The sequence below is a fragment of the Aphelocoma coerulescens genome, chromosome 9 (assembly GCF_041296385.1).
Source record: "Aphelocoma coerulescens isolate FSJ_1873_10779 chromosome 9, UR_Acoe_1.0, whole genome shotgun sequence".
NCBI lineage: Eukaryota > Metazoa > Chordata > Aves > Passeriformes > Corvidae > Aphelocoma > Aphelocoma coerulescens.
Window position 1 is genome coordinate 6,770,554 of NC_091023.1, and position 26,818 is coordinate 6,797,371.

Sequence of the window (26,818 nt, forward strand, 5' to 3'; positions counted from 1 at the left end):
GCTTCAGGCCAAGAGACGGCAAAGCCCAGGAAGGAGCCCAGGGAGGCGCCGGTGGGTCTGTGCGGGGGTCCGGGAAGGTGGTCCCGCCCTCCCTTCGCCCCGTGCCCACCTCCGGTGGCGGGAGTTTCCCTTGTGGCCTCAAGTACCCCGGAGGAAAGTAGCGGTATTGGCAGTACTTATCTAATAAGGAACAAGCAGCCAAGGCCTTGAGCCCTCCGGTGGAAAGCTGCGATCCTCGGTGCCTGCGAGCAGTGCTACTTCGCCCCTCCACCGCCCGCTCCCACGCGAGGGCCCCGGGCAGGTCAGAGGCACAGAGGAGCGCGTCGCTCCCGCAGAGCCACAGCTCGCAACGGCGTGAGTCCCGGCCGCGTCCCATGTGCTCTGGCATCCCCGCTTCGGCCTTCGGCCTCCCGTTACATCGGTGTTCGTGCAGAGGCCAGGCTCGGTCCGCCCCTCCCTGTGCCCGGGGCAGCCGCTCGGCCCCCAGCTCCAGTGCCCCGCTTTCTGCGTCTCTGTCCCCCGGGACCCCTTGTGCGTCTCTGTCCGCCCGGGAGCGGAGCCCCTCGGCCGCACCAACGCTCCCAGCGCCCTCCCCGCCTGGGGAGGGGGGCCAGAGGGTACAGCAGGGTCTCCGCGATGGCCCGGCGGGTTCCCCGGAGTCCTTCTGCCCTGGCCGTGCCCGCCGAGCGGCAGAGAGGCGACCAGTCTCCACGTCTCCCACTGCTTTCTGTGGCTGGGCTGGAGGCTGCCGCTTCCTGCCGTGCAGGGAAGCAGGCCCTGACAGAAAGGGAGAGCGTGAGGCAGCCGGGCAAGGGCAAGTGCCAGGCCCCTGGCAGCGGGCGCGGAGTGCTCAGCCCCGTTACCGGATTTCACCCCTGGCAGCCGTGTCCGGGGCAGCGAGCTGCCCGCGCGGCCCGGGAAGCGAACACCAGCATCCCCGCTGCTGCCGCGGAGCTGCAGGCCTGGCCCAGGCCGGAGTCTAAGCGGGACCCACTACATGCCGGGCCGGCACCGGGCGGGGGTCGTCCCGCCTGACCCATCCTCTCCTGACCTCCAGGCGCCCGCTCAAGGGCCGCTGCCTACGAGGACGGGCAGGTTTAGAAGTGAGGCCCAGGCCGCTGCCGCAGCCACCGGCCCGGCGAGGAAAGAGACACCCGCCTGCGGCTCCCGGCTCCGTCACCGGCCCGGGCCCGGACGGGGCTCAGGCCCCGTCGCAGCGCGGCAGGGCCGGGCTCGGGGCGACACGGGACCACTCTTCTCCTTCCAGGACCACGGCTCCGAGCACGCGGGAAAGAAACGAAAGCGGAGCCAGGGTCCAGCACAGCCCCAGGCACTGCACGGAGGCCTCTGCCGCCGGTGCCCCGGGCCAGGCACACGGGCGAGGTGCCGGCAGCCTCCCGCGTCCCAGAGCGGAGGCGCTCCCAGGCCCGCCCGCCCCGCACGCCCGCGGAGCCAACGCAACGGTCCCCGCACCTTCTCGGCCGCCGCCGAGACAGCCCCGAGCCCCCGGAGCTCTCTCCGCCGGTGCCTGACGGAGCCGATGGAGCGCCCAGCGCTGCCCGCGGGTTCCCGCAGCCGAGCGGCCGTGCGATGCACCGGGGAGCGCTGCAGCCGCGGGCCGGGAGGGCTGCCCGCAGCCCGGAGCGGCCCCAGCACACAGCGCCCGCCCCGTTCTCCACTGCCTCTTCCCGGTCCCGAGCGCGGAGGAGCGGAGTGAAATAAAACGATATGGAAAGAAGGAAAGGCATTTTATTGGAGACTTTACAATGCTAGAAAGTACAATGAAAGTGCTAGTTCATTCTAGAAAAGTTGGTCCCAAAATGGTACTATGCCACAGCATCTATCAGTTTACACAAACATTTACAAAATCGCTATGAACTGGCCCCTGTTTTAAAATCGCTATTTTTTCCCCCACATGAATCTATGTAAAATTGAAGGATCAAAATCTTTTAAGAAAAAGGGTAAGCATTCAAAAGCAGAACCTACCGGAAAATCCATTTTGGGCCAGGTTTGGGGGCAAAAAACCTGAAGATAGTTTAAACTTTCATTATTAATAATAATATGCACACGGAAAAATATTCCAATTTACAGGAAAGCGTCTCTTTTTTTTTTTTTTTTAATAACATCAAAATATTTTTTTAGACCTGTATAAAATTACTTTTAAGACCTCAGAGGACATTGTCTCCTTTAAAAATATATTTACCACTGCCGAAACGTTTCACGAGTGACCCTGGCGGGTTTTGTTTGTTGGTTTCTTGTAACCAGCAATATCGCACATCTGCTGTTACAGCAGTCCCCACGTTAAGTACTATTTTAACGAAAAGCCACAGCTCGGAAGAAGCGCAGTGCTTTGCAGAGCGAGGAAGAGGGGATGAAGAGGGGATGAAGAGAAGAAGGAGGACGACCACTGCGGGCACACGGTAGTGTCTAGGCCCCGCCAGCCTCGCACCGCACGCGTGAAAACACCTCCGCTATTTACAGACTCCACTTTACTCTCCCCATGGCTGAGCCCGAAAAGATTACGGCCGAATTACAAAGGAGCATAATTTTGAGGGCTGAACAGCCAATTTTTAATTAGATGCTTCCCCCCCAAAAAAAAACCAAAACCAAAAAAACAAAAAACAAAAACGAAACCAAACAAACCCAAAACAAAAAAAAAACCCACCAAACCCAACAACTCACAAACACACACACACGAGCGGAGAAACTCCCGGTGAATCCCCGCTCGCCCGGAGACAGGCGGCCCAGCCGCCGCTGCCCGGCGCAGCCCCGCGGGGAAGCCCCCACACTTACACTGCCTTCTTCTCACGGAGGGACGGCTCCTACACTGACACTACACGCGGGGCAAGGCTGCTATTTCCCCACCGCGAGAGTTTGGGCACAGAGAGAGGGAAGTCCGTGGCTAGAGACGAGGAGGAGAGACACGGAGCGCAGGGGAACGCGGCGGGGCAGGAGAGGGGCAGCGGGGCCGGTGCATTTCTGTGACGGCGGCTGGCCGGAGCCTCCCTAGATGTCTATGCGGGAGTGCAGGGTGCTGTGTTTGCTGTCGTGCTCCCAGTAAGAACAGTGCATCATGGATAGCTCGGCGGGCTGACGGGCGCAAGCAAACTGGAGGCCGGCTCCGTTTGCCGCCGGGGCCGCGGGCGGCGCGGGGCTGGCCGGGCTGAGCTGCTGGGGATGGTGGGCGTGCGGGTGGTGGTGGTGGTGGCCCATGCCGTTGTAGGAGTTCACCATGCTGGGCAGTGCCATGCTCTGCACCCGCGAGTAGGGGCTGTAGGATGCCGGGCCCGAGAGTCCTTTCACATTGACGGGGCTGACGTTCCCACCAGACATCTGGCAGGACGTGTAGGGCATGGGCGCGGGGGGCTGCGCCAGCGGCCACGAGTTGTTCATGAAGGTGGACTGCAAGTACTTGGGCGGGGACAGGTAGCCGTAGCTGTCGGGGCTGAAGAGGGTCTTGCCAGGCTGGAAGTGGGTCGGAGGCGGCCGGAAAGGCCGTTTCATCCTTCGTCTCCTGCGGTAGTTGCCCTTCTCGAACATGTCCTCGCAGGCGGGGTCCAGGGTCCAGTAGTTGCCCTTGCGCTCGCCGCCGCCCTCCCGGGGCACCTTGATGAAGCACTCGTTGAGGCTGAGGTTGTGGCGGATGCTGTTCTGCCAGCCTTTCTTGTTCTTCTCGTAGAAAGGGAACTTGCTGATGATGTACTGGTAGATCCCGGACAGCGTAAGCCTCTTCTCCGCACTCTCCCGAATGGCCATGGCGATCAGGGCCACGTAGGAATAGGGGGGCTTCTGCGAGGGGTCCGGCTTCTCGGGGCCCTTGTCTGCGCTCAGCTCCTCCTTGCCCCGATCCGGCTCCTTGCTGCCGCTAGTGTCATGAGCCAGCAGCGCCACCGTGTCCTCCTCGCCGTCCGGATAGTTGCTCATCATGGTGCCCCGCGTCCGCCGCCCGGGGCGCCCAGCGCAGCGCCGCGCGGTGCGGAGCGCTGCCCGCTGCACGGAGCCCGCTGCTGGCGGCCGTCCCGCTCCGCGCTCGCCGAGACGGGGCTGAAGCCGGAGTCGAAGCCGGGACCCGGGCGGAGATCGGGAGGCGCCTCTCGCGGCGCCGCTGGTCCGTGCAGCACGGCGGCGGCGGCGTCCCTGCCCCCGCGGGCTCCGCTCCCCTCTGCCGCGGCGGCCGGGCTCTTTTCTGATTTGTATGGGCCCGGCCGAGTTCCGCTTTCGTCAGGAGCCCGCTCCCCTATCGCCGCCGAGCCGCTGGGCACGGCCGAGTTCACCCTGCAGTCACGGCGCCGCGCTCAGCCCCGCGCACACGCGGCCCGACGTGGCCCCGCGGAGCGGCGCGGAACCGCCCCGGCTCAGCCGCGCCGCCGGGGGCGGGGGGAGGCGGGGGGCGGTGTCCGGGGGGCGCTGGGCGAGCCTCTGCCGCCCACCCCGGAGCCCGCCGGGGCCCGCGGCGCTGCGCTCCCCTCCCGCCCGGCGCGGGGTCGCGCTGGAGGCGGTGGGTGCGAAGGGGTGTGCCCGCGGCGCTCGCCCTGCCACGGCGGCTTGTCACACGTCCAGCCGCACACGCGGTCGCGTTTATATGTCTTGGCCGCGGGCCCCGCCAACCGATCGCGCCCGAGGAGCACAAGGAGGCTGTTGCCGCTCCCTGCAAGTCGATTCTTGCAACTCTTATTTGTAGGAGGCAGAAAGAAAAAGGTGTCGGGTGGCCCCTTCTCCCTCCCCGCAAAGTACACTCTGGCCCCCAGCGCGGCTGCGGGGCTGACAGGCGCCTCAAGGGCCGAGGCAGGGTGGCGAGACGGGGGATGACACGCTGGGCAGCTTTCCTGCTCCTTCGCCTGGAGAGCTTCGGCTTATTTCACACGGTTCCTGGAGGAGCGTATGTGGAACCGACATTCCCCTCTCCTTCCCCTTTCTTGCCTTCAGGTAGAGCCTCCCCGAGCAGCAGACAGGCAGTGTCAGCTGGCCCGAGCACAAGAGATGTCGTGTTGTAACAAACCACTGCCACGGGGCTGCTCAGGCGCGGGTGCGGCGGCGGGCAGGCGACACTTTGCACTGATTTCAGCCCTATCCCGGGAGCGGGGCAGACCGGCCCTGTTTGACCCCCGAGCCTTTCCACCAGACAAGGAGCCCGCCGGCAGCCGCAAGAGGCGGGCCGAACTCCGCAGGGCCGGGTCCACCTGCGCTGCCCGGCCGCGGCCTCGCTGGGCCCCCGGGGCGCGGTGCTGCAGTGAGCCCGCTGCTGCCGGCACGGCTCCGCAGGACCTGGCCTCCCCGCCCATACTCAAGCACAATTCGGGCTGGCCAGAAGCGGCCCTGGGAGCAGCTGCACGCTCACCTCGGCGCCCGCAGCTCTGCCGGCCGGCAGCTCATGGCCGTCAGACTCGCTCCTGCCTTTCTTGCACGTGAACCGCCTCGCACGATGTTCCCTGTCCTGATGATTTTAAGTACGACATCAATTCTCGTAACTAAGCGTGAACCCGGGGGGCTGGCAGCTCCCGAACGTGCATCCCCGGGGCAGCCGGCATCTCCCGTCGGGGCGCCCAGGGCTTCGGTGGCCCATGCGCGGGTTTCTAGTTCCTCTGTCCGGCCACGGGTCCCTGCTCCCCTACCCGAGACAGACTAATTGCGGGTAAAGGCAGTCGAAGATGTAGAAACGTATTTTAACCGAGAAATAAATTAGGTCTTCCAGGAACTGTTAGATTTATATAGATATAATATATAAATATATAAAATTATATATTTCTATATGTCTTGATTAAAACACGTTTCTGCATCTTCGCCTAGAGCCATATAACGAATCCCTTATCTCCTGTCGGCAGAGGAATGTATACCCCAAAACGCGGGCTGCATGATTTCGGTCACAGAAAGGAGGCCCGTCTATTTCCGCACCCAGCCGCGGAGCAGCGCACGCCGCCCCCAGGCACCCCCCTAACGCGCACAAACGAAACGGCGAAGGGATGAGGCCCACAGGAGAGACCCTCTCCAGGGTCCCCCTCCCCGGGCAGCCCCTGGCGGCTCCCCGGCGGCTCGCTCCGCGCAGGGCGACGCAGCAGCCGGAGCCAGCTGTGCCCCGCCGTCGGGGCCGGGGCTGCCGGGCTCCCCAGGGTCGGGGCGAGCTTCTTTCTGCCGGCCACCCATGCTGCTCCCGGCGCTCCCCCTCGCAGGCATTTCCGCGGTGAGGGACGGTGCAGGTGTAACAGCACTGCTGCGTGTGTCATCACCTCCGCCAAATGGCACATTCCTCCCTTCTCACTCCTAAGCCGGGCGCGTAGCTCCTTAGCAGGGCTCGCTTGCTCTCAAAGGACATTTCACATCCGAGGGTCTTGTTTGGCTTTTTTTGACAGCCCCACCAAAGGGGATTTCGGATGAACACCAGGGCAGAAGCTCAGCCCAGCGCTGGGAGCGGCGGTCGGGCCGAGCAGCAAAGGTGAGCGCGCAGCCCCGTGTGCGGCTATTGGAACGTTTGACACAAGGGCAGGCAGTGGCTGTCGGCCTCTCCCCTCTTCTAATTAAGCCCTTTTTGGGACATGAAAGAACTACCTGAAAACGTAGGAACACGCCCCTGGCAGCTGTACACTGTAGCTGCGGTTAATCGGAGAGCTGAGGGTTTATCGGCACCCACAGAAATGTCGCAGCGAGGGGAATGCAAGTAACGGGAATGGGCAGCCAGCAGAGGAGCACGGAGGGCCCTTTCCGGGAGAAGGAGAGGGGATCCCGGCACGGCCCCGGGGAGCGGCCCGATCTGTCGGTGCGCCCGGCTGAGCCCGCGCCCCGCCCGCCGCCGCTCCCGGGGCCGGGCAGCAGTCGGACAAGTCGGACAAACCCGGAGAAGGCGAGAGCAGAAGGAGCCAGCGGAGCCGCTCCCGGCACGGTCCTGCAGCCGCTCGCGGGGTAGAGGAAGCAGAGGGGAATTAGCAATGGAGGGGGGCTCACGGTGCCGATGCCCGTATCCCGGCCTGCTGCGGCGGGACGCTGACGGGCGGCAGGGAAAGGGCTCTCACTTTCTTCACACGAGGGCAGAACAGCCCCGGCCACAGCCGGCCCCGGTGCAGGGAAGCTGGGAGGGAGGCGGGCAGAGCGGGACTCAGTCCCGGCCGCGCAACCCCGCTAAGAGGCGACCCGAGAGACGCTGCAAATTGGGGATTCGCCGCTACCGAGCCGGACCGGGTCCTCCTTCCCTAATAGAGCACGAGAGCCCCCGCTGCGGCCCCGGCAGCGCTGAGCCCGTTCGCGCGGCTGGAAGCGCCGAGCGGAGCGGGGCACGGCGAGCGGCGGGGGTCTCCGCCGCGGGGACACGGGGCACGGCGCCACCCCCACGTCTGGCCCCGGCAGCCCGGACGAGGATTCCCACGAAAGCCGTGCCTTCAGCTGAAGCGCTGATAAGACTCGAGTAGCCCGAGTGGTTTGGGTTTTTTTTCTACTCACCGTCTTCAGGCAGCAGAACCTGGAAGGTCTGGGGTCGGTTTGTTTGAAAATGCGGCAGCCTTCCTCTCCCAAAGGTTGTTTTTCTTCCTCTCCTCTTGGCGAAAAAACGTGTCCGGCGGGGAGCGCCGGTCCGCCCCTGGCTCGGAGAGTCCCGCTCCCGTTTGGCCAGCGCAGCCGCCGCCTGAAGGCATCGGGGCAGGGCTCTCGCCTCCCGCATCGAGACCCAGAAGGGGACAGGCGACACAGCCCCGTTGTCAGTCCTGTGGCTCCTGCTCCGTTCTGCTGTCCCGCCGCGCCTCGGCTCCCGGGGACGAACACACGGTTGGTGCCCTGTAAGGACGCACCTTTCGGGACCGCTCGACCCGCAGCACACTGGGGCCGTACTTACACTAACCCGCACTAATTCGGTTCACGTAGCAACGACACGGTCACGGATGTAAAAGCGGCCCCAGGTGCGCCTTGTTCCGAGTCCCGTTTCCCTGAGGAACGGGATCGGCTGCGGCGCGGGGCTTCGGGACCCGGGCAGGGCTGGGCGCTCTCGGTCCCCGCTCCGTCCCCCCAGCAGTTCTCCTTCCCTCGGCACAGCCCGCAAAGCGACCGGGACAGGGCAATCACCAGGCTACCGTATCAAGTATTCCTAGTTTATTCCTTGTTATTTTTTTTTTTTTAGTCTTGTTTTCCCAGGTCTTTAAGATCGTGGAGTATTTCTCTCCATAACAAACCCAGGAAAAATAGGCTACACGTTAAACGCGGCATGCGCGGATCTGTCTCGCACCACGGCGCTCATGAGAGTTAACGAAATGTACTGCGGGAAATAAAATATTCTGGCCTCAATGAAAATTCATCAGATTTAATCTATTAAAAGGCTGAGACGGGGGCGTTTTCCTGCGTTACCGACGCGCAGGAGCTCCGTGTCCCCGCGGGTGGAGGGAGCGGAGGCGCCCCGGGACGCGGCTGCTCCAGTCCCGGAGCCCGCAGGCAGCTCGGGCCGGGCCGGGCCGGGCCGTGTCCGCAGCCGCCCCGCTTCCTTTCCAGAGCCCGTTTCGCTCTCTTTCTAAATGACAACAAGAGGCAGGGCTCGAATCCGGAGGTGTTTTTATCGGCACAGCACCGACTACCAGGAATAAAACCTTTCCAACCTCAACGCAATCATTATGTGAGACGAAACTGCGTGCGTGTCACTGCCTTTAGACCCTAAGCTCTGGCTTGAAAAAGCTTGCAGTTTCAAAATCTCACCTCTCACTTGGCCTGCAAATCACCTCGCTCATCTAGGGACACCACAAACACACACAATTCCACTTTTCCCTCTGTTCAGAATTCCCAGCAGCACAGTCCCGAACATTTAATAAATGCTCTTTAATTACATTACTCAGCGTGTAATGCCAGAACAAGGAAATATTCACCTGGAAAGTGTCTTCTTCTGCATGAATGAGTTTCATTGTCAAAACCCTGAGCATATATAGGTGTGTGTATATGTTTTGCAGTGGAGAATTTAGTTTCTCATTTATGCTGTACAGCTAAAAATTTTGGTAGCTTTAGGCTTGTTTTTACAAGCTCCCAGCTGTACAAGGATTTCTGTTTTTACAGGAAAAAACTAAGCAATGCATAGACCATGATGGCTGTACATCCATAATGTGAGCTTCATGAGGAACAGAGCAACTTTATTATAATCTGGACTGAAATCACATTGAATAAAAGCCCATCTAACAGAGCCTGAGGGGAAGAGTCACGAATGGGCTCAATTCTCTACTAAATCCAATGGGAGTGAAAGGTTTTAGGATCAGGAGAGCAGATTTCCCCCTTCAGCTGATACTACGAAGATATTTTCATGATCCCATTTAATTTTGAGCCTGTCCCTATTGCCTTGATATCAAAGAAATCTATCTCACGAGAAAAGACAGCCCTAGCCCTTTTCCCTCATCTAATCCTGCTTCCTATCTCTCCTCTACTCAGCTTCTCTTCTGTAGCCTGAGCCTGAGTCTTCACTACAGTATATTTGTTTATGCTTAGAGAACAGGCCTACAGGAAAACAAACTCTGTATTTCACTCCACCATTTGGTAGTTCCTTTCTTTCATCTGAAAACACAGCCTTTCTTGAATTCACACAACCGGTTACATGATGAAATGCAAACAGTTTCTTGTGGTATTAAATGGCAGCCCACAGCAGAGTTCAGGTTGGCTGTTATGGATTCGCTAGTTACGGCTCTGCAGGATAATCCTGTGTTACTGCCATCCTGCAGTTAGTGGCCTACAGCAATGCTGCCGAATGCTGCAAATAAAAACAAACAAGGCAGCCTCTGCTTTTTAGACAGAGTAGAAATTATGTCTTTTTAGGCAGCTTGAAGCAAAGATCGTTTGTATCAGTCTGACAACCTCAAAAGCAAGCTGCTCTTTCTAGCACTTCAAAATTGATGCTTATTTTTTCTACAAAGCATGGGGAGGGGGAAAGAAAAAGAAGGATGAAAAACCCAAACAATACAAGTCCACTCACGTCCAGATCACCCTGAAGCTGCAAATTAATAGCATTGTACAACAAAATTAGAGCCAAAGCAGGTGTCTCCCATTGTTGCTGCAGAGATACATAGCGTAACAGATCATTTTTAGGTAATAAAAAATTCTGCGTGCTTTTTTAGACCATTTGAAAAAGTGCTTAGCTAAATATTCAAGCAAGGAAAACTATACAAATTTCAGATTTTTTTGAAAAAAAGAGACTTCAAGAAAAAATCTTCTAACCAACCTACAGACATCAAAGAAAACTTGTTTTCTATTACTTCTCTGAGAATGTGGGTCCCAAACTATAGCCATGATGCTCTCTGAACTCATATAATCTACCCAAGTCTGTTTTCATAAAGGGTCTGTTACTGCATTGAAGCAACAATATTTGAAAAAGTTATTCTGGTTAGAAGTTGAAATGCCTAAATTTAGGAGACAGAGATCCACCACCACAGTATAACAATGTAAGCAGATTGTTAGTGATGGGGAGAAGAACAGTTCCTCACCTGATACAACTTTGCTGACAAAGGCCCTTTTAGAGAGACAGTTGTACTGGCAAAGTTTCAGTGTGGAGAGCCGGTACCACAGGCTTGGGGCTGAAGTAAGCTCTGGCACTTGACTGTTATTTAGCTGCATCCATACTGGAAGTACTTCGCTGTGGGAGTTTTTGGGGATACTCCTGCTCAGTCTTGTGCTGGAGGCTTCCAGTCCTGCAACAGACCTGGCCAGTTGGGGACATGCTTGCACATGTTTGCAGCTCTGGTGATTTTAGTTTGAGTGAGCAGCTTGTGCTGACTCACTCAGACCACTGAATTTGGGCAGCATGTCTGTGTACTGAGAATTCAAGTTTTATTAGCAGCTCCTTGAGAATTTGTGTGAGGCATGGCCAGTGCTCTCTGTCCACTCTCTGCAGGCTCCTGCAGAGGAGGTGCTGCCCTGGGAGCAAAGCCAGACAGACACATAAAATCCATGCATATATTCAGACTTTGCCATGTACAGTATGACCACATATGTCATACTCCTCTTCTATTTCTAAGCAATGCAGAAGCAGTTGAACCTGGTTAGAACTAAGTAGCCATGTCCCAAGGCCTTCCAGAACTTGCAGAAGGGGCTACATCAGCCAGGAATAGGGTACTTTTGTTTTACATAGTCAGTCCACATCTGGAATTGGTGTATATATTACCTACCTAAACAATTTGTGAATAACTCTCTATACACACGGGCTTCTCCCCACCTGCTTGTTGAACAGAAGCCCTGGCTGCAACACCCAGAGAACACCCTGCCAGATCCAGAGGGCAGAGTTATGGTGAGGGAGGACTACCACACCCTACAAAAAGCACCTACCTCCTCTTAAAAACCTAAAGGGTTCAGGAGGAGTCCGTGGCATCACCTGCATGAACTGCACCTGCAAAGCTCCCCAGTCCAAGTGGTGCACTTGACAAGCTATTCCCTCCCACATCTAGCTGTGCCTCTACCAAGTACATGCTGCACTTAAAAACAATTAGAAGCACAAGTTTGTTTCCTTTCAAATGTAACTACTGTGCTTCTACAAAGATTATAAGATTTCAAGATAAATAACTAGGTTTGATCTGAGAACAAATCTGTTTTGTTGGATCAAACCACATGCCATCCCTAGAGAATTAGGTTAAAAGTGATGTGATGGAAGAAATTTTCTTCTTTCTGGAGGAAAGGAGCTAAGCTTTAGCCAAAGTCAACTTCAGATTACATACAGTCTCCCCCCAAAACTTGCATGCATAACTTGAAAGCACACACTCAGTGGAGATAGAGGTGGTGGTGCCAGTGGAAGGTTGATCTGATCCTCAGACAATTCTTAGGTCCCTGCAATTTTCCCTGCCAACCAATGGGCTTGGAAGCACAATGCAAACCCAAAAGACTAAATTTCCCTTCATGGCAAGAACAGAAACAGAAGAAGCTGAATATTTCAGTTTAAGCTTGGCCACCTAAATTCTAGTTGATTTTTGTCTATACAATCACCTCGGGATCTTTTAGTTTATCTCAATCTTTTTCCGACCTTCTGAGTATGCAAACCTGAACTGGGAATCTACCAAACATAGGAATTTGCATGACATTTCCAGCTTGTCCTACTTTTGACCTGGACAGAAACAGCATATCAGAGTTGCTCATGGTATTCCAGCATTTCTCTTCTTGGTCACAATGAGAGCAAGGAAATGCAGAGCAGACCAAACAAAAAAAATAATTAACCAAACTTTCTTAGACTCTCAGAAGGGGCTTGGTTCAAATCCAGTTGAAATGTAGATGAAAGTTCAGCCTGCTCATTTTATTACAGTTTGTTTACTTACATATAATTTAATTTCAATTTGTTTTCCTTTTTTCATCCAGTTTGTAGCTATCCCTTGCAACAAATAAAAGAGAGACACCCATTATGAGAATAGTTGTCAGGAGAAGTTAAGCCCCACAGGCAAGTCCAACCTGGGCTATGCAAAAGTTATTCCATCCTGTGACCCAAGGGTTCAAGTCAGAAGTTGTGCCAGAGCCAGGCAGCACAGCCTGGCCACACAGAGCAGCTCTGCCCAGGGGTCAGGACACACCAACACCTTCCCTCTGAGGTGGGCAGGGTGGCCAGCACTGCCTGCAGAAGGCAAAGTGAAAGGACACCCTCAGTTGCAAGGATCCAGCCCCATCTCCCAGGGCCCTTTGCCAGAGCAGCTCCTGCACAAATCTGGCCACAGGCAAGGGTGGGATAGGGGATAAATGCCCTCAGGGCTTATAAGAATTGCCATGACACCCCTAGCAGGGTTCAGAATATAAGCATCACTTCTGTTATTTAGCAACAAAATGTAATTTTTTGCAAAATAATTCTCTCCCCACTTCTCCCTTGTCCCATTAAGTACTTAGGTAGCTCTGTATCAGTCTTCATCTGCCTGGTGCCGTAGGTGTTTCATACTAAACATGAAAGAACATTAATTGCATAGAAAAGCTACTTCATGTGCTACATGGCTGAATATTGTACTGAGCCAGTTCCGTTTGATGGCTTCACATGTGGCTGAACTCTGGCACTGCCCTGAATATGGAAGTATGTATTGCACTGAATACTTGCTAAAGTCTCCACCAGATATTTGGAATAACAGTTCAAAAAATTAAAATTTATTATTCTCCTGTGGTTCATTTTTAATGGGCAGGGCACAGCAGTTGGATGTTTTAAAACTTTGGTTTTAGCTGACTTAAATCAATGGCAGAGGAAATGACGGGGTTCAGCTGTGTCTTTGTCAGAAGATTTTTGCCTTGAGTGATGTCAGCTTTTAGTGCTTTGTGTATCCCTGCACCGTTCCAGAGAGAGCTCTGAGGATGTGCAGTGTGTATCAAAGATCAAATGCATGGCTTGTTCTCCAATGAAGAGAATTAGGCTCAGCTTCACCTGATAAGTTAATTAATCAACAGTTACAACTCTTCTTACAGTTAATATTATGACTGGAATATTATACAGCATTTAAGCAGCATGTCACCCATCTTTTGGACAATTCAAGTATTTTACAAACAGCATCTTTGCTGGAAGGCATAAAGCAAAGCTTTACTTGCTATTGGATCCTCCATTAGTCATTTCATGTCACATTTTTGTACATGTGGTTTCTCAGAATTAGGTAATACACAGGATCTTTAAATGCATCTGGGAACTCCTGTCTAAATACTGACTGTGATTGCTGATGTCAGACACCTCACTTTGAAAATGTGAAAGACCTTGACAATAAGAAGCATTAAAAACAATGAATGAAGGGCACTTCAGCACAGATTTTCAAGGAAGACATTGTCCCATTGAAACAAAAAAAAACACCAAAAAAAGAAAGAGAGAGGCAGCAGTCATTTAATGCTGCAAGCCCTGAAGAAACGTTCCTGAGCACCACCCCAGGAGCAGGCCCTACACTGACCTGTAAACCTGATACAAGTCTGTAAAGAACTGTATCCGTTTTCCCTGCTTGTGGGATGACTGCAAACGGATAGAAATGCTAGGGCTTTTAAACAGGCTTTCAGAATAATGCAAAGCTACATTTTGGTTCTTTTGAAGCTGAAAAGGAATTTCCCTCTTGATCTCGAGGGGAGCAGGATTTCCCCTACTGTTTAAAACTCCTCATAATGAAAAGGTACTTTTCTGTTTCAGTTCTTGCTGCTGGTGAGGTGTTAATCCAGCACTGTCATGGCCTTGCAGCTATTTTGCACATTTGCTGGGAATGAAGAAAAGGAGAAACTACAGTTTATGACATATTTAAAGCCTAGTTTTTCTAGTGAAACATGCATTTACAAAACAAGATTTTACAGCCAGCTTTGGGATAGAAAAAGAAAAAGCCATCTACCCTTTTTTGCTCAAGTGTCTATGCATAGAGTCTTGCCTGCCTCAGAGACTTATTACCTTAAAAATACCTGTATGGAAGGACTAATGAGGGGGATAACCCCTTAACTCATTGATTCATGAGGCTGGTGTCAATATATATTTTGAAAAACCATTTGTTAGGAGGATCCCTCCTTTTCAGGGAGATTGTTAGATTTTCCTGAAACCAGCAAAGAACTTTGTTTTTGAAGGAAAAAAAGTGTGGTTTTATAAACTATTATTTTCTGCCGAATAATGTATCCAAAATCCCAGCCTGGCTTCAGTTTTTCATTAGAAATACTGTCAATTTTTGACAAAAAGCAAAACTGCCTAACTATTCCTTTGGGCACAGGTCAGTTTCTTGTTTAAAACTGTTTTGACAAAAGATTTCTGATTAGTACTGCCCTGGGTCTCTGAAATGTCCAGTTGAAATGTACTCAGGGCAGGAGTTCAGGCTGGGAGCTGGGTTTCAGCAAGGCAGAGGTGGTTTGGGTGTCCAACGCTGCCAGGGAGCACCTCCGCTGCTTCACATCCCTGCCAGAAACCAACCACCACTGAAAATGTTTGAGGGAAGCTTTCAATCAGCAGTAGGTTTCGCTGCTATCTAACTGAAAGAGTCTTTTCAGAAGTTGGTTTAGTATTTTAAAAGTGAAGCTGTTGTGCAGCAGCTCCTGCTGTGGTACCTACAATTATTTGCTGGAGGGGTGGAGGCTGCTCCCATCTTGAAGAACAGTTGTAAGTGATCCAGTGTGGTACTCATGGTGCAGGTAGCTGGGTTATTCAGCTACACTGCTTCCTCTCAGTCTCAGTGCTTCTGAAAACTGGCAGAAAAGCCATTTATCAGGATCATATGCCCACCACAACCCTGATTAGAGAAAAAAAAAGGAAAAATGGAGCTAATGTAGTTTTTTCTAAATGGTGATAACTATAGTCAGTCGATAGAACTACTGTTTTTATGACTGAAATCAGTTTACTCTACACATCTCTTCCATGAAACAACTATAATATAAGATTCTTAAGGGCAGGGTGGCTTGTTCCTTCTTACCTCCTTGAATCAGTAAGGTTCTCCCACCAGGTTCTCTCACTCTGCTTCCCCTTTCTCTTAAATTTGATTTCTCAAGCCCTGTTCTGCCTGGGCTGCAAGGCTTATTTCAGTTCTTTAGTGGCTGTATTAGTCAAACACACAGCAGATGTCAGTGCATTACAAAACTTGGTTTGAGAATAAAAAAAGAAGTTACAAATGAGAAAGTTCAATGGGAAAGCAAAAATGCAGGGAACTGCAAAGCTCTGAAGCCATGGAGGAGGTCACCCCTCTGTGTTTGACACATCTTGTTAACCACTAACACTGGGAGCCTTACTGCAATTTCCCAGCTTCTCCTGTTGAACACTTCTAAAGCTCTTAAATCTCTCTCCCACCCAGGTTTTCTGGGAACTGCAGCACAAGCTTCCCAGCTGATTTGGGAAAGGGATGCCTGGGTATTTTTTCCCCTTTTGCACAGTTCAGCCCGTAGAAGTGCAGCGGAGAGAGGAACAAACTGAAAGCATCTTTGCTGCTCACTCCTCCTGTAACCAGAGATTCTCTCCCTGCTCTAGGAAAGCCATCCCTAAGCAAAATATTTCCTTGGCCCGGGTGTCACGACTGAAACAGAGGTGGGTCATTGAGAGTCAAGCCACGCATACCCTAAAGCAGACCTCGGTCCTGCTCCCGCTCCTCCTTATTTCGTTGAAGTCGCAGCAATCCAGGAACAAAAGAGAGATCCAATTAAAGGCCTCTCTTGTTTCCCCCAGAACTGAGAGCACCCTGGAAAAATAAACAGCTGCTCCCCTGGCTCGGGAGGGGCAGCAGAGAAAGCTGCAGGAGTGTGGAGGGACCCTTGGGCGATAAGGCACATTCTCAGGAAGCCCAGGACACACACCTCAGTCCAGGGGGCTTCCTTACTTTGTACACCCAGCTTCCCTGCAGGACACAAGGCATTGTCTGGCCATGGAGAGCCTCAGCTCCAGCAGGCAGCTCACATCCAACTGCCTCGCAGGAAACTGCTGAGGGCTTTTTTTGTTCTTGGAGAAGTAAAGCAGAATGTTTATCTTTCTTATCTCAGATAGGAAACCTATGGGAAATGCTATGCCATATTATCCACTGTTCTCCTGTCATATAATTATAATGCATTACACAAAGCAAAATCTTTTGGAAAATCAGCAGGGCTTATGAGGAGACAATCCCTTATTAGAAGGCACTTTTCTTTCCAAATTCTACAAGGTTCATCTGAGTAGCCATTGGTATAAAAACAAAAGATGAGCTAAATGTTTATGTCAGAAAAACACAATGCACCCTGAGTGTCTCATGGCATTAGGAGAGTAATTGTTACACAAGGCAAATCTCTTTCCCCCAAATAATGAACCTAGGCCAGATTTTTTTCAGACTTCAAAGGAAGAACACAGTAGGGCCTTTCCACTGCCAAATGGCTAAGTGGAATAAAAAAATTGTGATTTTGCCATTAAATACTTGGTATAGATTCAAGAGGATTTTTTTTCTTTTAAACAGTGATGCTATTACATTCTATACTGGAAAAGGATAAATTAGAATATCAAAGGCTCTAAGCAGTCACTGGAGAAGGAACCGTGCACACAAGACTGCTGCACCACAATGCACAGTTTACAGCATTTACAATCCCAAACCCTGCTAGGATATATTCTCCATGTTAGTAAAGTCAGCATAGATTACACTGAACCAGCACCTAAAACCTTACATTCTGCCAACAGAATTTTCCCTTGAAGATTTACTACAAAGCTCACAGTATTCCTCTAAATTCTACTGCTTTGGATTTAAAAAAAGCTCTGAAATAGTTGGGAAGGCTGACACAAACACCTCTAAGGAACTTTCATTTTCTTTGTGAAATGCTTAACAAAAATTTGATGAAGATGATACTGAGACTATGCAAGAGGTTGGTAACAAGCCCAGGTCTCCAACAACACAGTCACAGCAAAAAATTTAGATGCTTTAGATTTTGAGGAATAGTGACCAGATCTAGATAGGAACCAAAGTCCTTCGAAGGTGAGTACAATCCCCACTGGTTTCCATTTCTGCAGCACATATTCCTCAGAACTGCCTAAAGACGCACACTCAGGAAATTATACTGAATTAGTGTTTAAAGTGGATTAACTAATTGGCCTCAGCCCCCAACTTATTCACAACCAAGAGCTTTTGGGTTAACTAAGTTAAAAGCTGTTTAGAGTACTCAAATTCTGAAAGGAATTTCTACACAGGATTTTAGTCCTGCTAAAGTAATTTGTTTTAAATTCACATCTTCACTTAATTTGTTGAGGTTTTTTTAAGCCTTCCTATGTAAATGGGTGCTACAGCAACACAGAAAAAAGGAGTTTGGATAAGTAAATTTGTAATTTTTAAAATAAACAAAAAAAATGTTTAATCTCAGCAAAAGTAGCAGGATCATTTAATGAGAGTTCTACAAGCAATCTCTGAGAATGTGCTGCTTTTTGAAGCAAATGTCAGTACAGCAGGAGTAAACTTCTCAAATCAGAGTGTTCTCTGCAGGTATTTGGCCCCCAGTTTAACACGTAGAAGCACCTGAAACTGTTTGCAGGTATTCCAGGCTTCCCAGTAGTTTAAGTGAAACTGAATGATGTCACCCAAAGAATCAGATAAAAATAATGAGGAGAAAGTAACGTGAAGGCAGCCTAGGAGAGCAGGAGTTGAGCTGAAGGGAGCCCCCAGTCCTCAGCAGTGGGTGGGGGAGTGAGGGGAGCAGGGCAGCTCAGCCCTGGTGCTCTCTCCACAGGGGCCATGACATGGACATTTTCCTCCTAGCTGTCTGGAACCAGTTTTACAGGAAAACAGCCCTGGTGGTACGGATCCTTCGACAGTTACTGAAGTGTACTAAATCCACTGTTACCAGCTGTTTTTGTTATGGTTGAAATTTTTATTTTCTAGAAAAAATTATCTCTCATGGCTTCTTTTCTCAGTTGCTTAAAAAGAAATGATTTATGTTGATTAAGGTCCATTACTTGTCAGCTGCCTTCAAGTTTAGGTGGTTTGTAACACCTCATTCTAACAGGAGCACCCTCAGGATGTGATTTTAACTTCATATTCCTTTCTGTGGAGCTGTTATCCATGTCTGATTTTATGCCTGACACCTAGAGAAAACCACAGTGTAGGTGTTGCTCCCTAACTGAGCTTATTTCCCACTTTCCACTTACAGAATGAAGATGCAGTGCCCTTCATTTGCTGTTACTGCTGGCCTGTCCTTCCTCTGGCACACCTGGTCATCATAACTTGACCAAAAATAGGATTTAGCCCCCTACACTGGGAAAAAAGCTCCCAAAAAAGATGCACAATTTTTCTATGAGTTTCTAACTTTGTTGTTTATTACTTTTCAACGGCTGAAAGAAGAGATAATCCAGACTTACACTCTCTGGGAACAGCCATAGAAAAAGGCAGCCAGTCCATTACTGATACCTTGCTGCCATTGCATTCCCCTGCAGCTCAACTGCTCTCAGCCCATTCTGAGCACAATTCAGGGAGATGAAAAAGAAGAACCTCCAGGCTATTATAAGATTTCATCTACATATTAGGTTTCCTTTGCCTATTCCTCATTTGAGAACAGGGCTACATACAGACACCCCAGCCCTAGAATAAATAATGACAATAGAAAATGTTTTTCTCAGAGCCTGCACTTATCAGTTACAAGAGTTGTAGTTACTACACAGTTTAGTACAGGAAGGAGGAATTTGACACGCAGAAAGGCATCTTTGACTGGCTGTGTTTTCCAGCTGGATAAGCTTTTTAAAAAGGAACATAAGCAGAACTAGAAGCCAGAAGAAAAGGTGTGCCACATTTCCTGGATATTCAGTACACTATAGAAAGATTTCACTGGAGCCTTTAAAGCAGTATTAGGACAAACTAAACGAAAACAAGAGTTTCTGTGGGTTAAGCATCAATATAACATTTCTTTTATCTCAAATAAATTTAACCTGGTCAAAAGCTCTTTAAAATGCAATGGAAATTATTATGGAAATGTTATTTGTTGCTTATATTGTACCAAAAACAGCATTTGCTGCCTTTCAGTGCTATGCATACAACCTGGGATGAGGAATATGGAAAATAGAAGCCCTGAATTTCTTTGCTGTCAGCTGTACTCCTACTCAAATCAGGGATTCATTACAAAGCTGTGTTCAGTGGGCGTTAAACTGTGTGAATGGAAGCAAGTAAATACTCCTGTTTGTGTGACATTTACGGTGCAGCACAGAAAAGCCCAAGAGGGGCAAAGGCTGGGGACACTCTGTAACTCCAAAGCCCTCAGAGGACCCTGAAATGTCACTCATTGTGGGAACAGCAATCGCTTTTTAATGATTGACATAACTCCTGACGTGGGTAGCTCCTGATGACAGGGATTTTCAGATTAGGACAGAAGTTAAAGAATGAGCTTCTTTTCATCAGACATAGTTTCTCCAGTCCCTCACACACTGGCGAGTAAAGGTGGGACCACAGCTCACCTCCACTTGTTTTAAACCCTGGCAGATCACTTTGTTCCCTCTGGCTTTTTGCAAGGCTGAAAGAGCAGTTTCTTTCCACCAAGAAAGAGAAACCCCAGCTTCACAAAAGCAAGTAGAAATTTGCTGTTGACTTTACAAGGTCTGAGTTTACAAAGGTCTTAGCAGCAAGTAATATTAAAAGAAATTACTATATCTACAAAAATCAAAGCTCAGAATAATGTCCTGAAGTGCAGTAGTTTCATGCATGCAAAAACCCAATTAGATATTTACAAGGATGTATGACAACTGCTGTGAAAAGGCTTGATTTTTAGTTTTTGTTTTATTTTAATAAATATTAATGCCAAAAAACCTTTCCTTCTGAAGAGGGTATTAAAAAAAAAATCTAATTAAACTTGGAGCAAAATACTATTTGGAGTAATTAAATTTATGCATAGTGTATCACTAAGATATTTAAAAGCCAAAATTATCAGATATTTCCTATAGAAAAATATAATACATAATACTAAATGAAGATGTATCTGACATTCACATGCCTATAACAGAGGTATTCAGCATAAATTTTTCTTGAGTATGTTATTGTCAGAGGGAGAAACAAATCACTTCATTCTCCACCTTTCAAGTGAAAAATGTACCCTCTTACAGGTTTTAGAGAGCCACACAGAAGGGGCCATCTGAGCAAACAGAGAGGAGCTGCCTGTGGGTAATACAGTTTCATTGAAGTGAGACAGAGTACTGCTGTAGCTTCATAAAATCTTAAATCTGTGCACGGTTTTGGGTTTCCTCACACACTGTCTCCAGGTGCCTTCTGCTCTGGTGTTTCCTAAAACGACCCAATCATCATCACCCAATTAGTGCTGGAGGGAAAAAAGGGGCTTCTGTCAAACAGAACTCCTTAAACAAATTAGTACAGGTTTTGAACTGGGCTTTACAACCTATTGCGAAGATTCATGCATCAAGTACATTCAAATTTGTGAGACAACAGGAGTGGAAAATGAATTAAATTTATTTACCCCTGAATATAGAGAGGTTTATGAAAATATTGGCAGTAGAAGTGTATAGTAGAGATCCTTATCACAGCAGTTCAATCACAGGTGTTTCCCCATATTACTAGACTATCCTTATCCAGAATAAATATTTAATGTTAGTATTAACAAAGAAAAGCTGTAGCTCCAACAACAAGCTCTGTGTATTTAAAGCTCAGTGATGATTATCCACTTTAAAATCAATTGAATCATAAGTATTAAACAATTTTACACAACACAGGTTTTCAAACTGTAAAGAAAAAGCTTCCAGTTCCCAGAGGCACTGCTTCATGAGCCAAGGCAGCTCTCCCTGCTGGGATCCAGCCCCTTCAGAACAATGCTCTTGACTGATTTTTCTTCCCCACAGATGTCTCCCCACGCGTAAGTGATGTGTCACTGTAACACATCCACCCACTGCAAGCGAGGGCAGGATTCTGACAGCAGTTTTTTTGCTCGTGCCTCTCAGGAGGTTGTGCTTCAACTCACAGCCTTGTGTGCCACTCTGTAAAAGCCCTCTGCTGAGCACAGATGCACCTTGGGGTGAATGGCAGTGCTGAGCCAAGGTGGGATGGTTTCATGGGAAAATCTGGCTGTTCTAACAGTGATTAATACCTGATGAGTTATGAGTTAAGGTTTGATCTTGGCAGAGCAGGAGCTGGGAAGGCTCAGGAGACCCCCGAGCCCAACACCCACAAAGCCTGTGGCATCCCTGCTGCCAGTGACAGTTTTAGGTTTTTGGAGGGGTTGTCCAAGAATCCTCCTCATTATGTTATAAACTGCCCAAAGTCCACCTAAATACAAATTCAGCTTCCATACAAAATTCCGTATTTTTTCCTAATTCTCTGGAGAAAAGTAGCAAAAAAATAGGGTAGCAGACACACAGGCTTCTCCTACAAAACGTCTCCACTTCTCTTGAAATTCTAGCTTTCAAAGCTCTTAATAGCCTTCTCATTTTCCTAACTTTGACATCATTCTCATGAGTTTCTCCTGACAAGTCTTTTATCACCAGTATATTCAAGCTTGATGTTCCACCTGTGCTTGGCCCCTTTGCAAGTTCTCCTGACCTCTACCCTTTTATTCACTTTTCTTTTTTGCATTATTCTTTTTAAAAATTTTATGAGTGGCTTGGAGAAGATGAAAATTATCCCTCCCACTGGAACAACTTTGTTAGGGAACTTGGGGCAGTAGAAGACAACAGACCTCAACTCATGAACCACATAAAGTACCCTGGGGTCTCCCAGTGTGCCTCTGCCCCATCCTTGCTATGCCTCTCATACTCTTCTAAAGCCCCTTTTCCTGGTTTATTCTGTCACGGTTTCTTCTCTCCTAATAATTCCCATCCTTCTTTTTTTTTCTACCCAAGCAACTATCCTCCCTCCAAATAGTCAATTTCTGGAAAAACATACCACAAATTGCCTTTCCTTGTTCAAAGCTAAAGTACATCTGCCTGGATTTGGTTATTTCTTAAGGTGTTTTATTCCCTTTTCTTTACTCTTTTGCAAGTAAAAAAGATGAAAATTTCTCATGTCTTTCACACTATTTTGGCAAAAAGAAAACCCCAAAAATCAGGGCAAAAGTTAAAGACTCTAAAGAAAATAAACTATGTTTAACAGAACACTATTTTTGACCTGAACAAAACTTTATCAGCATTTTCTTTTAAGCACCCTAAGTTCATCTGCTGGGGGAGAAAAAAGGGGCCAAGAGTCAGACGAGGTGGTGTGGGAAGGATGATGGGGATGGAGGTGGGGGGCACCCTTGTGAGCAAACCCTGCACCCTTGTGTCCTCCCTCTGAGTGCAGCTGAAGGCACAGGGCCACTCTGGATGACTAACACAGCAACACAGGGCATGAAAGCAGAGCAGAATGCTGCATCAATCCTCCTTCTGAGGGCTCCTTCAGTAGCAATGATTTCTTTTGAACAGAATCACTTTATCTTGTGGTTATAAATCCAGGCCTGCCTCCAAATAACAGAAATCTTTATCAGAGAGAACTCCTTTTGGCTAGAAGCAATTGGTAAAGATGACTGATAATGGCTGCACAATTACTATTCAAATGATAATTTCTACACATCACACACACCAAGATACAATCTGCATCACTTCTTATCTGCATATTTGCTCAGTTTCTAGGCACCACTTTTCCTAATGCCCCTGTGGGATGCAGAGGGTGTGCAGCTCACCCACGACTGCACCACAGAAGGGGCAAAGCCTCAGGGGCTCAGGGCGAGGGCACGGCGGCGCTGCCTCCAGCTGCTCTTTCCTTAGCACATCTGCATTCCTCAACAGCCTCTCAGGTGCAGCTCAGGGGCTCGGGACCACCTTGCGTGATGAGCACATGGGACCCTTGCCGCAGCCACGAGGCTGCGCCATCATCCCAAAGCAAACAGGGCTGGGACCGGGCTGGGACCCGCCTGGGCTCTGATGGGGCTGCAGTGCCCCTCGGCGCTCCCAAGGCAAGGGGAGCAGGTCCTCCGTGCTCCACACGATGGGCACCAACAGGACCCTCCCCAGGGAAGCCGGCTCTCCGCCCTCCTCACTGCCCTGCGGGGACAGAGGGGACCGGCCCTCGCTGCGCTGGGTCACACACGAGTGGACGGAGCCGGGCCAATTGCTTCCATACGCAGCCCAGGCATCCCGGGCCGGCCAAAGCTGCTATTCTTAATTGGAATTATTCACAAATGTGTTGGATTTCTTGTCCTCTTGTTTTAGTTAGTTCCAGGAGCTATGGACTAGATTCAAAAAAATAAAAGGCTGGGGGCTTTTAGATTGGTTGGATCTTTTTTCTTTGGGTAAGACAAACAGGGAGATTAAAAGCATCTCCAAGCTTTCTATATACTCATGGGAAGGGTAATATCCATTAACACAATCAGGAAAATTGCCTGATGGAATCAAAACTGTTTATACAAGGTGCAGTTAGAGGACGGATCTAGGTGGAAATAAGTGGTGCTAAATTCAGCCCTCTTTAGAGTATGCACAGCACTGTGTAATTTTCTTATGTTACTTAAGATCCGAAGTCCACTTTGTCTTCATGTAAGGCATAACCCTGTTGTATTAAAAAAAAAGTGTAAAGGAAACAGTACTTTTCCCTATTGCCTCACTATACCTATGCTGGAGGGCACAATGAGAGTCTTTTCAAGTCTTGCACAAGTAAGGCTGTAAAGCTGTGCTTTATTTGTGCTAAGGAATGCAGCATTAAAACCAGGCTTCTCTGTGGGACATCTCTGGGGGACCCAGAGGAAGCCCTGTGCAAAGTGCTTCCTGCGTTTCGCTGCTTCTCCTGGGAGGGGATTAAGATTAGGGACCTAATTCCACTGAACATCCTCAGTTTTTTTAGCTGTCCACAGAACTGGCTTCCTGCAAAGAACCTCATCTAATTAACTTCCCCTCCTGAGTGACTGGCGCGTGCTGTGTTATGAAATATCGATATGCTGGCATGTTTTCATACTGCATAGCTGAGCTGGCCTTCCCCACAGTGCCATCAGGATGGCACTGGGAGCAATATGTTTAATTCAGGCATGCTGCCAGCAAATATAGATGTTTCCTGTCCTTTCAGGGGTCCCTCATACTGTCTTCTCTGAAAGACTGAACATATTCCACAGTTCTAATAACAAACATTGTAACCTTGCAAATAGTGACACTTGGAGTTTTCTTTAATATTTATATTTTTTGACCCCAAAAGGGGAAAGAATTTACCATACTTAGGCTGGAAAAACAGCATGCTAATTTTGCTTATCAAAGGCGTTCAGACCAAAGAGCCTGCCACTAATAACACTATGTTAAAAAAACATTCTGGAGCGCATCATGTGTTACTGGATTTTAGTACATGCTGGTACCTAACTCTAAATGTCAGTATTTTCACAGCATAATTCATGTCAGCTCTCAGCTCTTATGACATCAGAGGATGAGTTCAAAGGGACACAGTTTTCTGCTTTATTAAAACAGTTTAAAGATAAAAGCCAGTTTCAACCAAAAAAAAAAAGAAAAGAAAAAAGAAAAAAAGAAAAAGAGAAAATGAAAGTATTAAGAAGTGCATTAGCCAAACAATCCTCTGAGAGGCAAATGCCAATCAAAAGAAGATGACAGTATCCTATAGTGAAACCATATTAGTAGCAGTGATCAACTGCTGCTGATTACTGCCTTGCACAACGTTCAGTGTCTTTCCTACTAAACCATGCAGCTGAGGAACGGGTAAAAATCATATCAGCTATTGAGCAGAGAAGATGAAAACAGAATAGTCTCCCTTACATCACTGACAGTTTTTAATACATGTAATGAATCTACTATACATAAACCAGCTTCTCTGTCAGTGTGAACAGGCAGAGAAGAGAAAGTGACAGAGTATTATTTTCTATATTCATAACTAAAACAAATAAACATCAATCACATGGCTTTAAGTATTTAGTTTTCTGTAGATCTTTCAAAACTTTTTTGACCCAGCACTCGGTGCTCTGGAGCTTATCAATGACACCAGGGGTCAAAAGTGTTAGTGCGACTAAAATTACTTGGACAAAGCCAGAATCAGGTCAGATCGCCATGGGATAGTCCCATAAGGCCTCCTGTAGGCTGCTGCCACCAAGGAGTTCTAAGGAAAAGAAAGGAAAGACCATGAATCAAACATCCCAGAAAATTCACAAGCAAATGTGTTATTAATCAAGGAAAATAAAAACAAAGTTTATTAAAATGCCTTGTAATAGTACATTTCAAAACAACACAAAGACATCTTATGTGATGACCATTTTATCACTGAGGCTCATTCCAATTGAGTTACATTCTTCAAACCCAAAGAGCCACAAGTGTGCCAGAAAAGAAAATAAACACTGGAACGATGTGTGCAGTCACACATCTAATTTGACGATTGATCTCACAATTTAAATAGACACTTTCCACCCCAAATAAATGCAGGAGTCTGTATCAATGGCACTTCTGCAAACTGAAACTAATGGTAGGACTGGTACAATTTACACGTTTCTTTCCATATTTAGCTGAGAAGTTCAAACTAGGACCTGAATGAAGCCAGAGGATAAGAAAACAAAGCAGAAGGGGTCTGCTATGTTCTGCATGATTTGGAATACCGTATTAAAATATTTTTAAATTACTACAATTTTCTCATTCTTTGTATAAATATTTATGAAGGGGATGAATCCTCATATGGTGCAAACAGCCCCAAATTCATTGGTTTCAGTGATTCCAATACAGCCAAGGAAGTTACAACAATTTATATCAACCATGAATTTGCTCTAGTGTGTTACACAGGAATTTCAAATCGAATTCTCTGTTGCTCCGGCTCCAGGGAATTGATGGAACTGTTACAGCACAAGATTTAGTCTTTTACGCTCTAAACGGACATCAAAAGGTGGATCCTGTTTCTCCCCTCCCACAAGCTCTTGTTTACCCGAATATTGTCTGTGAAGTGACTCCTGGGAGCAAGGATTGAACTATTAGGCCTGCCTTTGTGCTAACGAGGCTAATACACAGGGATATTTGAACTGCATCAAGTTTTTAAGCTAAAGATGGAGGTCAAAGTTACAATTTTATCAGTTACATTTTGGAGCCCTTCACTTGATCATGACAATGCCATGTTCATAATACAATTATTGTAATCATATTTCCAGTATTGCTTGCCTTCAGTGGAAACAGATTGCATTAGACTCCAAAGCTGCCTGAAATGGTATGCACATTTCAAAGTCAAACAGAGGTTATGGAACAGGACCTTTCAATTCATGTGCAGAGTATAATCAGGACTTGATCACTGGAGATATTTTTGAGGCTTTTGTGAACTTAGCAATTCATGCAAAAAATAAGCATTATGTGAGGAGAGACAGAGTAGTTATTAGGTAATGAGCAGCTCAGTGATTGCACAGACCTTAGCAAGGCTGTGGGGAGAGCTGAGGGCTCTACATGATACTGGTGCTGTTATGATTTATTCATGCACACAATTTATTTGCTTGAAATTTATACCAGACAGCAGTTCGTGTCCCTGTTGCTGCAGCATAGATCTCCCAAAATCTCCCTGGCTGGTCAGGT

The 26,818-nt window shown here is 48.7% G+C and overlaps 2 protein-coding genes across 6 annotated transcripts in view; both read right to left on the minus strand.

The window, feature by feature from the left end:
• Positions 1 to 1,729: 1,729 nt before the first annotated feature.
• FOXL2 (forkhead box L2) lies at positions 1,730 to 4,317 on the minus strand. Its single transcript, XM_069024843.1, has one exon. It carries the CDS (start codon positions 3,925 to 3,927, stop codon positions 3,007 to 3,009), a length of 921 nt encoding a protein of 306 aa, XP_068880944.1. The 5' UTR covers positions 3,928 to 4,317; the 3' UTR covers positions 1,730 to 3,006.
• A 5,948-nt stretch (positions 4,318 to 10,265) lies between these two features.
• LOC138114722 (uncharacterized) overlaps positions 10,266 to 26,818 on the minus strand; it is a 136,821-nt gene continuing 120,268 nt past the window's right edge. Inside the window, exons 4-5 of one of the 5 annotated variants that reach the window (XR_011152762.1) lie at positions 14,951 to 15,128; positions 12,300 to 14,120 (exon numbers count right to left, since the gene is read on the minus strand). Coding sequence is in view for 3 of the 5 variants with exons in the window: in XM_069024508.1 (XP_068880609.1) it covers positions 10,273 to 10,631 (359 nt within the window). In the remaining 2 variants the exon portion in view is untranslated. Of the gene's footprint in view, positions 10,632 to 12,299; positions 15,129 to 25,117; positions 25,377 to 26,818 lie in introns of those variants that run through there. The other 4 variants (XM_069024508.1, XR_011152764.1, XM_069024511.1 and 1 more) reach the window with 4 other exon arrangements.